Source organism: Zosterops lateralis (genome assembly GCF_965231275.1).
Source record: "Zosterops lateralis genome assembly, chromosome: 12".
In the NCBI taxonomy this organism is placed as follows: domain Eukaryota; kingdom Metazoa; phylum Chordata; class Aves; order Passeriformes; family Zosteropidae; genus Zosterops; species Zosterops lateralis.
This window is the reverse complement of record NC_139772.1, coordinates 12060488-12077415: the sequence shown is the minus strand read 5'-3', so window position 1 is coordinate 12077415 and position 16928 is coordinate 12060488. Positions and strand designations below refer to the sequence as shown.

The following is a 16928-nucleotide window of genomic DNA, read 5'->3' as shown; positions in this document are numbered from 1 at the left end:
ATTTTACAGCCCAGTGGCCAATTTCTAAGTTGTAGAGGCCAATTATTTCCGAAGCCTTTGGTGTGCAGCTAATGAAGGCTTGGAAGGGCCTTTCTAAGTGTTTATAAGCCCTGTAGGCGGCAGAGATGTAATGGAGGTGGCAGGCACAATTAGCCATCTATAATTCCTCCTAGCAGCTGATTAAAGTCTCTTTATCCGTCTTACCACGATCAGAAGGGCACATATTTGGGAAATCAAAAATGCATTAGGGGCTGTCAGCCAACGCCAGGGCTTGTGTGCTGAGCCCAGGGGCAGTGGCATGTGCCAGGAGAAGCACAGAGCTGCTGTGTGTCCTGTGTTGGGAATGGGCCCCTCATTCCTGTGGGGTGCAGTGTCAGTCACCCCATCCTGTTAACCTGGCATCATCCCCAGTGCCTGCGTGGAGCAAGGGATGGGACGGGATGGCTCCTCTCCAAAGTCTCCCAGTGCAGGAAAGCACCAGTGGGCTTTTAGCTGCTGCTGAGACACACAGGGGTGCTGGCCTCATCCTGCACCCAACGAGTTATGAGGGGGTAGGCTGCAGCTCCCGGGGCACTCCGTAATGCTCTTTGGTGGCAGTTTCATACCTGGGCGAACAGAGCAGGATGAGGGATGCCTCCGTCCGCCAGCCCTGTGGTGATGATGATGTCGGGGATAGCCAGAACACGAGCCCCCAGCCCAGCTGCCCCGGGAGCTGAAGGGGCTGTGCTGCGTTCCCCAGGAGCGCTCTGAGAGCTGTCAGCAGGACGGGGCTGTCCGTGGGTCAGCTCCTGCCAGGGCTCCCCACCGCCGCCTCCCCCCGTCCCCCGGCGCCCCCTCCCCACGGCCCGGGGGGCGGGGGGTCCGCGCAGCCCCGCGCCCGCCCCCGGGGCCCCGCGGAGGGGCCGCTCTCCCCTGGCCGGGCACAGCCCAGGCGGGAGCATGGAGCGGGCGGCGGGCGAGGGCCGGCCCCTGCTGCCGGCGGCGGGGCGCTCCCCGCCCGGGCTCTCCTCTCCCGGGCTCTCCTCTCCCGGGCTCTCCTCTCCCGGCCTCTCCTCTCCCGGCCTCTCCTCGCCTGGGCTCTCCTCCGCCGGCGCCGTCTTCATCCTGCTCAAGTCTGCGCTGGGCGCGGGGCTGCTCAGCTTCCCCTGGGCCTTCGGCAGGGCCGGCGGGGCCGTGCCCGCCCTCCTGGTGGAGCTGGTAAGGGCGGGCTCGGGGCGGGGGGACACGGGGGCTGCGGCAGCCCCAGGGGGAGCCGAGGGACGCCGGTCCGGGGGGAGCGGAGGGAGGGGACGCACCTGCTCTGGTACCTGGGGAGCTGGCGGGGACCCCCTTCGCACGGCATCCCCGTCCCGAGCCCAGTAACATCCTTAGGTTTGTTGTTGGGATGGCACCTTAGGGATGCTCTTTGCAGCTGAAGCCACACTTGTAGCTTGGCTTGTAGCTCAACTCAAAATAAATGGATGTCTGCTCCCGTATTTGCCCTCAAAACCCAAATCTAAACCCAAAGTATCACATAAGGCTGTGTCTCCATCCTTTGGCTGACCTTTGCTACCCAGGGCCACAAGGTGATCCGGCCGGTAACCCGGTCCCCGGCCGTGGGCCTGCTGGGTCCCTTCCCGGTCTGGGGGTGATGGAGGGCCGGCGTGGTGCTCCTTGCTGCTCTGTCCCCGCAGGGCTCGCTGGTGTTCCTGGTGAGCGGGCTGGCCGTGCTGGGCTATGCCGCGGCCCTCAGCGCCCAGCCCACCTACCAGGGCGTGGTCCGCGCCGTCTGCGGGGCGGCCGTGGGGAAGCTCTGCGAGGTCTGTTTCCTCCTCAACCTCTTCATGATCTCCGTGGCCCTCCTCAGGGTGGTGGGCGACCAGCTGGAGAAACGTGAGTTGTTTCCTCTCTCTGTGTTTGGGGCTTGCTTGGGGCTGGCAGCTCTCAGGAGTGAGGGGAAGGTGGTCCCACGTGGGCTGGGGTCACCTCCAGGGTTTTCATGGAAATTCTGAGGACATGGGGCTCCCTGATTCTGCCATGGTGTGATGCTCCCGAGCTCCTTGGGCCATCTTTCAGGGCTCAGCTGACCCCCTGCTGCCCCCCACAGTGTGTGACTCCCTGTACCCCAATGGGACGCTGAGTGGGGCCCCCCAGCTGCCCCCCTGGTACGTGGACCAGCGCTTCACCCTCTCAGCTCTCTGTGTCCTCGTCATCTTCCCGCTCTCTGTCCCCAGGGAGATCGGCTTCCAGAAGTACTCCAGGTACCGCCTGGGCTATCCCTGTGGTGGCCCACCCCTAGGTACTCTGTGCCCAGGTTACCTCCTCCCAGGACCCTGTGGGGCCATGGGAACCCCCCTCCTCCCTCCTGGCTGTGTGCTGATGCTGTCCCATGCCCTGACAGCATCCTAGGCACGCTGGCTGCCTGCTACCTCACTCTGGTCATCATCCTGAAATACTACCTGCAGGCAGAGAGCCTGCGTCTGACTGAGCCCTCCCAGCCCTCCAGGTAGGAGGGTCAGCCTCATGTCCCTCCTGCCCTGGACTCCATGGCATGAGCAGTGACATGGGGGCAGGGCTGGAGGCAGGGCAAGGGTGTGGTGGGCCCTCTGTGTGGTGTTGGGATTGAACTGGTGACAGCTCACAGTGGATGGTAGTTCCCAGCCCCAGCTTTCACCCCAGCAATACCCCTTTCTCCCAGAATCACTGGCCAAGAGATAGTGGCACCCAGTGGCATAGTGGCACCATAGTGGCACCCAGGTTGCAGTTTATGACATGAAGGTTTCTTCTCCATAAGAGCCTCATGCCCTTTGCTCTGTGCTTCCTCTCCACATGCCAGGTCCTCCTCCTGGACCTCCATCTTCAGTGTCATTCCCACCATCTGCTTTGGCTTCCAGGTAGGTCACCCTGGCCTCTCTGGCCACAGCTGCCAGGGCAGTGCTGGCAGCCCCCCATGGCATCCCAGACCATGGGGATGCCGTCCCTTGAAGGGCGGGTTGCAGGAAAGGGGGCGTGTGGCTGTCACCAGAGGTGGCGGTGGGGCAGGACACAAGTGCTTGGGGATGGGGCAGAGCGGGACAGGGCACCCATAGATGAGAGAGAGGATGCTGAGGGTGAGGGCTGTCCCTGCATGGGGCCCCAGTGCTGTCCCCCTTGCCTTGCAGTGCCACGAGGCATGTGTGGCCATCTACAGCAGCATGCGCAACCAGAGCTTCTCCCACTGGGTCACCGTCTCTGTGCTCTCCATGCTCATTTGCCTGCTCATCTACTCCCTCACTGGTAACCCCAGCACCAAACCCTTCCCTCCTCCTTGCCCCGGGGGTCCTCTCTTCCCTTGGCTCATCCATCCTGCTCAGAATTCCTCTGTCCTGCTCACTGCACAGCCACCCACCTCCACCTCCCTGTCAGCAGGGGTCTATGGCTACCTGACCTTTGGCAAGGCTGTGGCATCCGATGTCCTCATGTCCTACCCAGGGAATGACCCGGTTGTCATCGTCGCCCGCCTGCTCTTTGGCGTCTCCATTGTCACCATTTACCCCATTGTGGTGCTGCTGGGCAGGTGAGGGGAGTGGTGACAAGCCAGGTGTCCCCCCAGCTGGTGCAACTCCCCTGGGTGCCGTCAGCCCCTGCAATCCTCCCTCCCAGATCCGTGGTGAAGGACCTGTGGGTGAGCCCCAAGCGCGGGGCCGTGGCAGTGTCCGAGGCACAGGAGCGGCGGGGCCGGGTGGCACTGACTGTCACCTGGATGGCTGCCACGCTGGCCATCGCCCTCTTTGTCCCTGACATCGGCAAAGTCATCGAACTCATCGGGGGCATCAGCGCCTTCTTCATCTTCATCTTCCCAGGCAAGAGGAGGCACGGGGAGGGAGGAAAGCAGGGGGGTCACTGATGCCAAGGGCATTGCTGTAGTGGCAAGTGGCCTGTCCTGGCCCCATTTTGGGGGTGCAGGGCTGTGCTTGTGGGGGACAATGCAGTGGGGCTGGGTGAGGGGGGCTGTGCTGGGGCTGAGCTTCTGCACTGACAGCAGGGCTGTGCCTCGTGTGCATGACTGGGACCCGCAGCCTTGGGCCACGCAAAAGGTGAGTGTCTGTGCTCAGCAGCAGGGGGACAAGGGAAGGGGCTGGGTGTGGTACCCCATGGGCCACGGCCCAGGCAGATCCCTGGGGTCACCCTGGTTAAGGTGGGAACCCTGCAAGGAGGGGGATTTGGGTGTGGAGGGAAGTGTTCTACTGGGGCTGTGCCTGGAAATGTGCCTGGATACCCGGGCTGTGTCCAGGCATCAAGGAGGTGCCCAGGTACCAGAGTGGCTTTAAGGACAGAAGAGCTGTGGGGTTTGGTGGCACTGAGGCACCAGGTAGGGGCTGGGGTGGAGGTCAGGTTGGGGGTCAGAGGGGCAGGGTGCCCCAAGACAGGAGGCCATCAGGTGTTTGGTGTCTGTTGTGCCTGGGGGGTGTGTCCTGTCACCACTCCTGTCTGGAGGGGCTGGGGCACAGCAGCAATCCATGCCAGGGGGACCTGACATAGTGCCGGGGAGGTTTGGGATAAGTGTGTGCTTAAGCATGTCTGTGGTGCCCCTGGGGGAGCAGCAGAGTCTGAGGCTGGTGGTCTGTGTTGGGTGGAGGGAGCACCCCAGGACATCGGGGTCCTGGTCAGGAGGGTGCTCTGGGGGGCCCTTGGACATCTGGGGAGAGGTGAGGATGCCCCAAAGGGTGCCAACGTGCTGGAGTGGCCAAGGCAGAAGGTGAGCAGGGGCACCCAGGTGGGTGGCAAAGGCTTGGAGAGGTCCCTTGGGGACACCTGCCAGAGCACGAGCCCGTCATGAGGAGAGGGGACAACACGAGCCGGGGCGATGGATGCTGCAGTCCCAGCCTGCCATGGACAGTCTGGGAAGGAACACGGTGCTGAGGAGCCTCAGACAGCAGCAGCCGAGTTTGGGGTGAGTGCTGCACCCCAGGGGCTTGGTATGGGGCCGAGGGGGACTGTGTGCCCGGGGTGGAGGAACAGGGAGGTACAGACCCAGGGATCCGGGGTTGGGGCTGGAGCCAGGGAGGGCTGGAAGCATGAGGTGATAGGATGGAGCTGGAGGTGTGTAGGAGTGGCTGTGCCTGAGCACAGGGTGGGTGGATGTGGGTCTCTGCTCCTTCAGCAGGGCCACTGGGCACAGGCAGAATTGGGAGTGATCTCATGCTGGCATCTGCCGCTTTTTGACCAAGGTTTGTGTGCCATTGCAGTTGTCCCAGAGGGGCTGCTGGGCTCTTCAGCCATCGACTGGGAGCGATGCAGAGGAGCAAGGCAGAGGAGGCTGACCCTGCAGAGAGCTCCACAGCAGAGGAGCTGGGGTACAGGGCTGGCCCGTTCCTGAGGTCAGCTCTACCCCGGCAGCCTCTGCTCGTGTCGCTGCAGGGCTGCTCTCATCGCCTGGGGCGTTCTCTCCGTTCTGGGCGGTGCCTTTGTGTGCGGGCAGAGCGCTGCCCTGGCCGTGCTGGGGCTGCTGCGCTGAGGGACCACCGAGCCCCGTCGTGAGCCCACCGTGACCCCCCCACACCATCCTGGCCCGGACAGATGCCCCCAACACAGCCACACCACTGGATCCCATGGCGGTTTTATTTGGCATCACCGTCCCCGTTGTACAGTGGCTAATAAAGACAGGAGAGGGAATTGGCAAGGGTCCTGTGCCACACACCCTGAGGGACCCCAAGCACGGCGGGGTGGGTGTGGGGTTGGCACAGACAGACAGACACACAGACGAATTACAGACCCCAGGAAGGAGAGGAGGCAGCCACCCTCATGCCTGCAAGGCATCAGCTGCGACTGTGCACATGCAAAGGAAACCCCTTGGGACCCCCCCACACCTGGAAAGGACTAAGGGGCACCTTGGGAGCAGGGAAACCCCCCCTCTGCCACCACCTTGACTCCCCCTGAGACACGGGTCCCCGTCCCTGCAGGCACAGACACACTGCACCAGGCACAGCTTCAACGCCCCCCAATCTCCTCCCTGGGTGGCCCCTGGGGACTTGCACAGAGCCCCAGCCTACTCCCTGCTCTCGGGGGGGGTCCAGCCTCCCACCTCCCATCTCCCATTCCTAGTGTCTGCACTCACTGCCCCCCCTCCCTGCCTACCTCTGTCCCCCTCCCCAAACCCTGCCAGCCCCTCCCTGGCAGTCCTTTTCCCCGCGGCCACCCCACGCCAGGGAGAGATGGTCTGGGTGACGGGGTAGCTGAAGGAGGACTCTCTGGGGGGACACACACACACGGGAGTTTCCTTCACTGCAGCCAGGTCACACCAGCACCTCCCCGAGTCACGGCCAGGGCAGAGGGGACGGCTGCTGGCGGCCCTGGCACCGACGGTCACTCTCGGCTCAGGGTGCACCAGGCAGCTGCAGGGGAACAGCACTGGAGGGTCACCCCTGCCCAGCCCCACGTCACCCTGACCCCCCAGCCAGCCAGCTCAGCTCATGCTGTCCTTCACACCATGCCACCTGCCCACCCTTGCTCCCCAACGACTGGAGAGGTGCTGGCTGCCATGGGGTCCCTGTCCCCTGCCCTCCTACCTGGCACGGCCACACTGGAGATGGCCTCAGGCTGGCTGAGCGTGTCCACCTTGACGTGCTGGAAGGCCTTGGAGGTGGCACTCTGCAGGTGCCTGTGCCCGGGTGGGAGAGAGCAGGTGACACCCACCCCCCACCCCCCCCCCCAAAAAAAACCACCATCCCAGCCCCCCAGAGCACCACGGGCTCTGGCATTTCTGGCTGCCAGCAGTCCTGCTCACTGCCCCTTGTGCAGAGCACCCTGCCTTGGTTCAGGACACTGACCCCTCCCATCACCACATCCAAAGGCACTTTCAGGTGGGAGGTGGAGAGACCCATCCCAACCCCCTGTCCTGTTTACAGGGACAGCCCTAGGACAGACAGACAGCTCCTCAGTCCTGCCATCAGACAGGGGACAAAGCTTGAGGCTCAGCTGCTCAAACAACCCTTCCCACCCAAGCACCCCAAAATGGGCTTTTTCATCCCTTACCCTACCTCTTCCAGTCCTCCTCGGTCTCCCAGAACTCATAGACGATGAAGGTGACCCCATCAGGCAGCTTCACTGCAGTGACACTGGCAGAGACAGGGAGAGGGGTGAACCCTCAACATGGGGTATCCCTCCCCCCTTTGCAGCCACAGGTGTGCTCTAGAGTGGGCTACTAAAGGGGAACCCAGCCCCAGCAGCCCAGGTAGGGGTAGCCCCTCCATCCCAGCACTTCCCATCCCATGAAAAAGAGGTGTTGGTGGCTGAGCATGACTAAATCCTGGCTAACATCCCAAATCCTGGCTGTTTTGCCTCAGTCCTTCACTTGGTCCTCACTCCAGCCCATGCCAAGCCCCCCATCTCCCCAGGCCCCCGACATGCAGCTGCTGATGGTACCCACTGGAAGCAGTCCCGCTCCCCGGCCACGCTCTTCAGGTACTGCTTCAGGGAGCTGCAGAACTCGCCCAGGTGCTTGTGTGACACCGTCATCTCATTCCGCACCAGGAGCAGGTACTGCCGGGCCCCAAGCACAGCATGTGAGACCCACAGAAACACAGCGACCCCCCCAAGTGTGGATCTGTGTGCAGGGACACCCCAGCACCCAGGGGTGGTGGTTGGGCACACTCACCGTGCAAGCCGTGCTCTCGCTGTCTGACAGCCTCTGGTGCAGGTCAAACCACAGGGTCTGGGGAAAGGGCAATAAGCAGCAGAGGGGGTGGTGGATTGGCTGAGGCTGCCTGTCCCTCCCTGCTTGGTGGGTTTCTGTCCCCAGCATTTGCAATGACTATGCCCCCTTCTCTACAGGGAATGGGCTCCGGGAGCCTCTTGAACCTCCAGTCACAAAAGTTCCCTGTGCTCCCATTGCAGCCAACATCCCCAACACCATGTCCTCATCCCTGCCCCAAAACAGCTGGGGCAAGGTCCCTGAATCATCCTTAGGAAGGCAGGACAGCCTCATGCAGGGAAATGCTGGCCCTTACCTTGTCCTCCAGCTTGCCAATCAGCTTGGCCAGCCTGTTAATCTGTCCCTCCAGCCCCTCTGCCTTGGTGTCAGGGGAACCTGCACAGAGCCAAGAGACAGTGATGGAGTGAGGGGCACCTGCAGGCACCCCCCAAGAGCCCTGTGCTGCTGCTGGGACTTGAGTGCTCCAAGCCACCCCAGGCAGCCAGCACTTACCAGCCTGGAAGCTCTTTCCTTGCTCCCTGGGGACCATCCAGGTGGTGGGAGGGTAGCTGGGTGCAGGGTTGTCATACCAGGTGTCACCCAGGCTGTGACCATCCTTGCTGGGGTAGTGCCTGCAACCAGAGAGCACACAGGGTGTCAGGACAGCAGAGCTGGGCACGCACAGGGAGCCAGCACTGGATCATTGTTTCTGGTGCCTCTGCCAATGATACCAGACCCCTTGGAGAGCAACAGTACCCACTGTGTCCAGGCAGTGCAGGCATCCTTCCTGCACCATCCTTTGGCATCAGCCAGTGGGGAGAGCAGGTCAGAAACACAGGAATATCAGTGGGCTGCTCCCAGCAGCCACCACTTTTCTTTCCTGCTTATGGAACAGCATAGCCCTCCTAGTACCACCAGCAGCCTTCAGGGACTTTTTCTGTCCTAGACAGACACCTGCAACATGGGGCATTCAGACCCCTGAAGCTGTGCCCAGCCAGCTGCACCTTAGTGGGGCTGGTTTTGCAGTCCAGTGGCTTTGGTGACTTTCAGACAGGAAAAGCTTCTGTCACCCAGGCTGCCCATGCCCATGAGCAGAGGCTGGGTATCCACTAACGGACTGCAGCTGCAGCTCTCCTGGAGAATGGAAACATATCCACTGTAGCATTTCCTCCACCCTGCTTTCTTTGTCTGGGTCTACAAAGCCCATTTGGCCTGGAGATTGCCCAAAGATCAAAAAAACTGTCCTGAAACACTTCCACAGATGGAGCATTTGTAATCACCATCCAGCATCAGATTCTCAGTGATCCTCCCACGACCTCATTTATTTGCAAGCCAGAGAGAATGCTAAGACCTGCCATCCTGACAAGGGCTTGCAGCTGCCATCCACGGGTGTGAGATGGGAATGGGTTTGGGGAAGAATGACCCTCTCCTTCCTCCTCCAGCAACAGGAAGCCTGTGCCACAGAGGGAGAGGCTGAGCTGCTCAAAGGATTTCCAGTTTCCTTCCAGCAAGAGCAGCTCTGTGCCAGCTGACTGTTGACAGAGCTGCCTGGGAGCCCTGGCTCCTCTTGGCATCTTTTGTTAGTCAAGCAGCTCCCAGCTGAAGACAACATGCTGAATGCCCTGGAGCCAATGGGCCCCACACCAGCCAGCATCTCCCTGCCCCTCCCCTGGCACCCGGCTCCTCCAAAGCACAATTGCTGGGTTCTCTTTCCCCAGCTACCCCAAAAATCAGCCACTGTGGGCTCCACCATATATGCAGGAACACGATGTGTGGATCTGGTCCCAAAGAACATCTCCAAGATAAGGAGGCAGGAATAACAATAAAGGTTGCAGGAGCATGCCTTTGCTACAGGCTGTGCAATTATACCACTGCTGGTCCTGGACAATCCCCTGTCAATAGACAGGAAATTAGGCAAAAACAGAGAGAGATTTATTTTAATCACAATTTAATGAGGTGTCTCCATCTTGGACTTCTGCCTTCACACTTTGTTCTCCAGCCCTTTGTTTTTGTGCTTTTTAGGCTACCTCTTTGTCTTCATGTGGATGCAGGAGATAATTTTTTTGTGGGATTAATTTTTCTTTTTAGCTATTATCTCCATGAGAAAACAACTACAATATTCCCCATTATGATCTGGGCTCACACATCAGCAAATAAAAGCTAGCCAAGTCTTTCATGGGCTCTAATTGCTCTGCCTGATGTTGGGTTTGTTTCCTCTTCATTGTTTTTCGGGAGCTCCTACTTCTTTTTGTACAAGGCCACAAAACAAAGAGAAGAAAGGGATGTGAGATGATGAAACCTACAGCATTGCTGCTGGAAAAGCTGGTGTGATGGTGGCAGAGCTGCCCAGGTCTCACTGTGCTCCACAGAGTCTGTCTTAGGAAGGAGCTGGGATTGTCACTCTGCATGTGCCCCTCTGCCCGCCCATGGCTTGGGGAAGACAAAACTCTCACACGAAAGGGTCCCGAGGCCTCCTGGTTTGGAGGAAGGGCAGGGGAAGGGTCGTTCCACGAGCGCCCGAAAAACAGACGGGTTTCCACGGCAACCTGTCCTGGTGAGAGCTGGGGACACTGCGGGGATCTGTGTGACACTGACACCGGGGGGGCTGTGCTGAGGTTTTACCTCTGCTGCTGGGAACTCCTTATGGCTGGGAGACTGAATCGTCCCCTCGGTACTGCCCAAGCTCAGGGGTGTGTGCTGGGCTGCGGGGATGGGGACAGCCCCTCAGGACACCAAGGGACAGCCTCGCCTGTCCTCAGTGCACAAACACCTTTTCCCTCTGGATGGTGACGCTGAGCGCTCTGGCAGGAGGGGCAGCATCCCTGGCACGGGAAGCTGCTCCTGAGGGCTGTGCCCACCTCAGGCACAGCCGCCCCTCTGCAGTGCCGGCGCTTTGCCCTGGGTGGGGGCGGTGGGTTTGCTCAGAGGGGCGGCCCCGGGCACCCAGCACTGCCCAGCCCGGTGCTGCCCCTGCTTTGCATCCCCACACGCTGCTCTTGTTAACGGGGACCCTGCGGACTGCAGGACAGGGAGGGACAGGGCAGGAGGGAGCAGGGGAGAAAACCTCCAGAGTTCAGGGAGCCGAAAAGGGAGGCAAAGAGAAAAGCAGCCACTCGCCCAGCTCCCCCTCGCTCCCCTGCAGTCTCTGCCGCGATTCCCTCATCCCGCAAACATCCTCCTCCTCCTCCCCTCCACCCTCCTGCGCCAGAGGAGGGCAGGAGCGCTGCAGACCTGGCGGGGTTGGTTTGCTCGTCGATGGCATCCACAGCACTCTCCACGGAGCTCAGCAGTGACTGGGTCTGGTTCGCCGTCTCCTTCAGCAGGAAGCGGGTCACGAACTGGTCCACGTTGCTGCCGCTCTCGTAGACCTGCAGAGGCACAGGGTGAGCAGGGGAGAGCCAGCGCCGGCCGCCTGCACCATCGGGGTCCTCGGGCAGTGCAGCACCCGCCCTGCAGCCCACGCACAGCCTGCTCCCCTCCGTGTCTCCGCCATGAAAAGAGGTGGTACCCAAAGCCCATAGTTGCTCTCCTTATCATGATCTTAAATAACTTTCCTGTTGCCTTCCTGCAGGCGGTGTGTGCAGGTATGAAAAGTGTATCCTGAGCTTTGGGGATCCCTGCTCAGAGAGCTCAGCATGCTGTGCAGCCCCCGCCCCCAGCCCACAAGAGCACGGCCAACCCAGCACTAAAGTTAAAGGGCTCTGGGATGATTTACGGGGCTCAATGTGCTGTTTGACTGACAGAAGCTCCCAGGGTAATACAAACTTTTTCAAGACAAAGAACACCTAAAAATATTTTAATAGAACAACCAATCTGCACAAAGCACCCAGGGCCCCTTGCTGAGCCCTGCCCGTGGCATAGTCCTGTTCCTACACCTCCTGACAGTCACAGCACAGATGGGACACTGGCCCAGGCTGTCCAACACTGACCCAACCAATCCAGCACTGGTTCAACACCACTCCAACCAGTTCAACACCAGCCCAGCCAGACCAAGGCCAGCTCAGTGGCCACTGACCTCACCTGCTCTGGCTGAAACCAGCCACTCAGCATTAGAACTGAAAACACTTGCAGTGAAAAAAAAGCTCCCCTAAACCCAAGCTCATCAGCACCACTTTTTCACAGACTCTTTCCCACCCATCACTGCTGCTGGGACAGCACATTGCCCAGGCCAAACCTGCTGGGCAGTCTGTCCCTGTGTGCTCACACCTCCTGGCACAGGACTCCTCTGGGAGGAATTCACAAATTTTTGGAGCTGTGAGACAGGGATGGATGCTTGTGGCTCCCTGCATTCCATCAGCAATGCCCACACTCAGGGGACTGTAGTGGTCCCAGCACTGCTGGTTATCTGAGCCTGCAGCAGCACAACATGAGCACCCCAAGCTCCCCAAAGCAAATTATTCCTGTTTTATGGTGAAGCTGTTAACAAGGGTTATTTCCATGGCAACTGGAGCAGCTCTGCAAGAACCCAGAGGGCCTTCATCTCTGCCTTTATCTTCCATATTAAATCATAAAAGAAGAATGAGCTGATGGAAAAAAAACCCTTTGGGGAAACTGATCACAGAGCTGATTTCTCACCCCTGGTTAGGTATGGAAGCACCAGTTTCTTGACAGCTTCTTGAGCATCAATTAGCAGCAGTTAATGACTTCTGTCTATCACAGGAAAACTTGCTCCTTTCCCTGTTGCAGCCACAGTGTTTCTGGGGGATATGCATGACATGGTGATCCTCAGCAGATGGTGGTGCACAACGAGGTGATGGTGGTGCTGAAGCTGTGAGAGTATGTGTAGTTAAATGTTGGATTTTTTATTACCTAATCACAGCCTATAGTCTTGGTTCAGCTTTAGGAAAAATCAAACAGGTGATTCCCACATTCATTAAAATCAGTGTAACTCTCTACATAGAGGTTCAGCGGATGGATGGATGGATGGATGGATGGATGGATGGATGGATGGATGGTGGGTACAAAGCTATTCCAGCCAGTGCAGACAAAATTGGGGTGTTTGTGAAGATCTGGTGCTTTTTGGCAGGCCAGTAAGTCAAATAGATCTGAAATTAAAACAACAGTGATTTTTTTTTCTCCCACTTAACTAGCTGGCCTTTTGCCAGCCCAGCTGTGACATTTGCTCTCAGAAGCTGAATCAAAAATGCATGTGCTTAGAGCTTTTTTCACCAATCCCTCAGACTCTCCTCTAGCACATGTCTTCTTCAGGGCTGCAAAAACAAATTGTTAAAAAGACCAGCCACAAAGGGATCCTTCCCATTGTCTTATTAAAACATTTGTCAGACTATCCTAGAGAGATTTAATGAGGTTTGGTCTTATTAATTCCACCCTGAAGAGTTATTTCTTCCTTGCTTAGCTGGAGAAGTTAAAATATTTATGGAGATCATATAATAATTGCTGCTCAATGAGGCTGCTTTGTGCCAGAAACTCCTGCACATCTCCAAGCCTGCTCTTTTCCATCCATCATTTCTAGGCAGGCTCTGCTGAACTGCCTGGCCTTGACCTCTGCTGCTGCAAACAGGTATCTGTGAGTGTTTGCAATGAGCAGCAAGTGTAAAAACATCATTGAAAGGATAGCCTTGAGATTTCTGTGTTGATGGCTCTCAGGGGAGCCTCGGAAAGCATCATGATTTGACAAAGCAGGAAATGAAACAGAGATGTTAAAAAATGAGAGGAGAGTGGGAAATGGACGGCTTGGGTTATTGGGGAAATAACACCCAGGGCTGGGTCTATGGTCAGTTGGCTGAGGTCCAAATCCATCCTCCTCCTTCACATCACAGGTTTTTCTTGTGTCTGTAAGGCACCTTCCCACATACAGTGGCAGCCAACATAGGGGCAACAGTCTGCTCAGAGCCCCACAGCTCTTCCAGCTTTTCATTTCCACATGCACCTACCCCAAATTGCCCAAATTCCAGCACAGATCAATGAAAACACCCCTGGGATGTGTTACTTGTGCAAAGCATGGCTGGGATTTTGATGCTGTTGTGTGCCAGCCAGTACCACCTTTCCCTCTCCAGACACTGCAAATGGATGCCTAAAAATGGGCTCTCATGGCCATGTCCTTGTGGTATCAAATACTGAAGAATGAGAGTTTTAATGTTGTTGAAGATCTCAAAGCTTCTTTGCTGGCATTTTTAAAGGTCACTATTCAGCTCATTAAGACTACAGGATGTAAAATACAGATTATTTTGCACCACCCACGAACTTGGAGACCCACTGTGACCTCCCCACATCTTCCCTTTGCCTCACAGGGTTACAATCTGACCAACAAGGCTTCCCAGTGATGACTTTGAGCATGACTGGCCAAATTGGCTGACAATTACCATGCCTGGTGACACTGATGACTTCTCCAAATGTTAATAACCACAGTCCAAGCACACCCACAGAGTGATGCTGCCGAGCTGAGAAGGCTTTTCAGTTGGGAACCAAAGGCAACTCTGTTTCACCCACACTTCTCCTCCAGTTAAAACACAAAACCTGACAACAAATCTATTGCCATGCCATAAAACACCCATCAAGCCTCATCCCGGGATGATGGAGAGGTTATCTTCCACCCACCCAGCCCTTTAAAAACCAGGCATGTGTTGCACTGCAATTTCTGAGTGGCTGATTTAAATTCGTTGCTCATAATTGCCTGTTTGCTTCCAAGACGTATTTTCTTATAATTAAAATAACACTCAGACCTGCCTCTTTCTCCTTTCCCTCTCCCCGACTTTTAAATCCTTCCAAAGCAGAGACCCAAAACTGATTGCCTGGCACATAATCAGTAGGAGAAACCTGAAGAGAACAGGCATTTAAATAGTTGATAAATGAAAGCATTACCATATGAAAGACCCTCAGCCTTCCTGAAACAGCTTTAAAAAACCAAATGAGACACCTGTTCAGATTTAAAAAATGACAACAGCATCATATGGATTTGGAAAGTTTTTGCTGTAAAGTCCTCCTTTCGCAAATCTCAGTGTTGGACTCATCTCATGCTTACATTGTCTGGTCCTGAAGCTCTCCTGCCATAGACCATTCTCAAGCAATTTATCACAGGACTTTTCTATTCTCATTATAACAGAACCTCCCTGCTGCACTGGAATCCCATCATATTTCATGCAGCACCAGGGATGTGAAGGGCAGGTGTCTGCTGGCCCACTATGGGCTGTGCTGTACATCCCCAAGGTCACCTGTGGATCCAGAGGCCTCTGGCCCATTTGCACCCTGTGCACTCACCCAGCAGGCAAAGAACAGGCTTGGAAGTATGGCCTCCTGTTTCTCAACACCCTGGCTATAACCAGCCTTTTGCTTCACACATGTTCCTAATTAGCTGTATTCAGTACCCACAAGGGAGCAATTTGATACATATTTTATTTCAGTTTTCCAAGGAAGGTGCAGATTTTGTTTTCCAAACAGGACCTACTCAAAGGACCCTGCAGATGTAGCAGTGTGGGATGGTCAAGCTGCTGAAGGCTCAGCCTGGCTGTGCCACATGCTTATGCTTTCACTTGCTTCCTGCCTTCCCTTTTGGTGGCTCTTTCAAAGCTGCTCTCAGACTACTTGGCAAGACAACAGCACTGACACCTTCACCATACAATTTACCTAAATCCCAGGAATAATAGACCTAAAGTGGGAGGGAAGAGGAGGAAAACCAGGAGGTCCATGACAGCTGGAGCCAGGACAGCACAAGCAAGGCTTCCATAGAAGATGCTCTTCCTTTTCAGAAGACTGGAAGGACATGAACTTTGCAGGAACAGACAAGCAGAAGAGCAGTGAATGAGGATCTTAATCTAAAAATAAGTTCCAAGAGAGACCTTAAGATTCATCTCCCTGCCAGCCCCTGCTCCCCACAGTCTGGCAGCCCAGCTGGATCTCATGCACAGCCCTGCAGAGCTGGCAATAAAATCTCTCCGGATGGCATCGAACAGAGAAGAGGCTTTCTAGTCTGGAGTCTGAACAGAAAAGTTGGGGAAAATTCAGTTCTTGCAGAACTGAAGCAGCACATTTTGTTTTAATTTGTGGTGCAATATTTTCTTAAATCAGTTTCAGAGAAGACTTGCAAAAATACTTTCTGAGAAGTTAAACAAGAGCACCTCCTTTCCTTTAAGATTGTTCTTCAACTATAAAGTTCCGTAACTTTCCCAGAGATCAGCATCTGTTTTTTTGATAGAAATTGATACAGAAATTATTCAGAAATGTGTAATTCAAAACACAGGGAGAATTGACTCATCCTTTACCAATTCACTGACCCATCACCACGCTTTTCTTTTTTCAGCCACAGCTATTTACCATGATTACATCTTAAAGTGCATCATAGGAGTGTTTCAGACCTGGCTGTGCTGCATTGCAGCCGCACCCCATGGACTTCAAACCTGGGACAGAAGTCTTCAGCTGTTGCTCATTTAACCACCATGAGGCAAGGCCAGAACAAGAGGTCTGTGAGAAGCCTTGAGCAGCTCACATTTTCTGGGCTGGGCACAACCCAGGAGTGCCACCACTGTGCTGTGTTCTGCTCTGCCAGGAGTCCATCACCTGACAGGGCACAGCCCTGCCCCAGGGACCTGACACCCTCAGTGTGAGCACCACGTCCATTCAGCAAGGCAGGAGTAAATCTGCTCAAGTTAAATGAAAGGCTGAGATAAAGGATTAGCTGGAGGATGGGAGGAAAAGGTTCTTTCAGAGGATTATTTCTAGCAACTATTTTATCTTGAGGTGTCATCATTCAAAAAAAGAGCAATATCACTTTTGGCAAGCTTAAGTTTGGCAGGTAAGAATGCAAATAAGAGCACTGTTTGATCTGGGCTGTGCTGTAAAACAAAAAATACCATCCACCATTTTTAGCATCCAAGACTGCTGGCAGATGGTTCTTGCTCTGGGGCTGTAACTGAGCTGCTCAAAAAGGTGCAGTTTGCAGTTTGCTACTGGGGGCTGAAAACTGGGGGAGACCCATGGTCAGCCTGGCACCAGCAGCAGGGAGACATCTGCTGCAGCACCTCCTCTGAGCCCCAGGAGCCCAGCATCACTGCAATTACATCTCATAAGGCAGAGACAAGAAGGGGGGATTGCTGAAGGAACAATTTAACTCACAAATAACATGCAAACCTATTCACCTGTATGCAGATACCTCTGGGCTCCCTACTGCTGCTGGAGCAGCAGCAGCTGCTATTGAAGGCCAGTGCACTCAGTTTTTCCTTTATGATTTACATATTCTCACATCTAAATAATGAATTTTAAGGGGAAAATGCATTTGCAGCTGCTTTGGGTACAGTACCAGTCCATGAGACACACATGTGGT

The 16928-nt window shown here is 56.0% G+C and overlaps 2 protein-coding genes across 2 annotated transcripts in view; one reads left to right on the top strand and one right to left on the bottom strand.

Annotated features, from left to right (window-relative positions):
- Positions 1–939: 939 nt before the first annotated feature.
- On the top strand, positions 940–5476 carry SLC38A8 (solute carrier family 38 member 8; the record flags this gene model as incomplete). The annotated part of the gene is made up of 11 exons (XM_083869944.1): positions 940–1197; positions 1674–1872; positions 2087–2240; positions 2381–2485; positions 2816–2873; positions 3141–3255; positions 3388–3535; positions 3622–3821; positions 4004–4055; positions 5208–5315; positions 5380–5476. 11 exons carry the CDS (start codon positions 940–942, stop codon positions 5474–5476), a joined length of 1494 nt encoding a protein of 497 aa, XP_083726070.1.
- A 102-nt stretch (positions 5477–5578) lies between these two features.
- Positions 5579–16928, bottom strand: part of NECAB2 (N-terminal EF-hand calcium binding protein 2) — a gene marked incomplete at its 5' end in the record, with an annotated part of 72857 nt that continues 61507 nt past the window's right edge. Inside the window, 8 exons of the mRNA XM_083870329.1 lie at positions 5579–6353; positions 6528–6619; positions 6999–7076; positions 7388–7500; positions 7616–7672; positions 7968–8047; positions 8165–8283; positions 10883–11019. Of these exons, the coding sequence (XP_083726455.1) occupies positions 6325–6353; positions 6528–6619; positions 6999–7076; positions 7388–7500; positions 7616–7672; positions 7968–8047; positions 8165–8283; positions 10883–11019 (705 nt within the window). The 3' untranslated portion in view covers positions 5579–6324. The remainder of the gene's footprint in view (positions 6354–6527; positions 6620–6998; positions 7077–7387; positions 7501–7615; positions 7673–7967; positions 8048–8164; positions 8284–10882; positions 11020–16928) is intronic.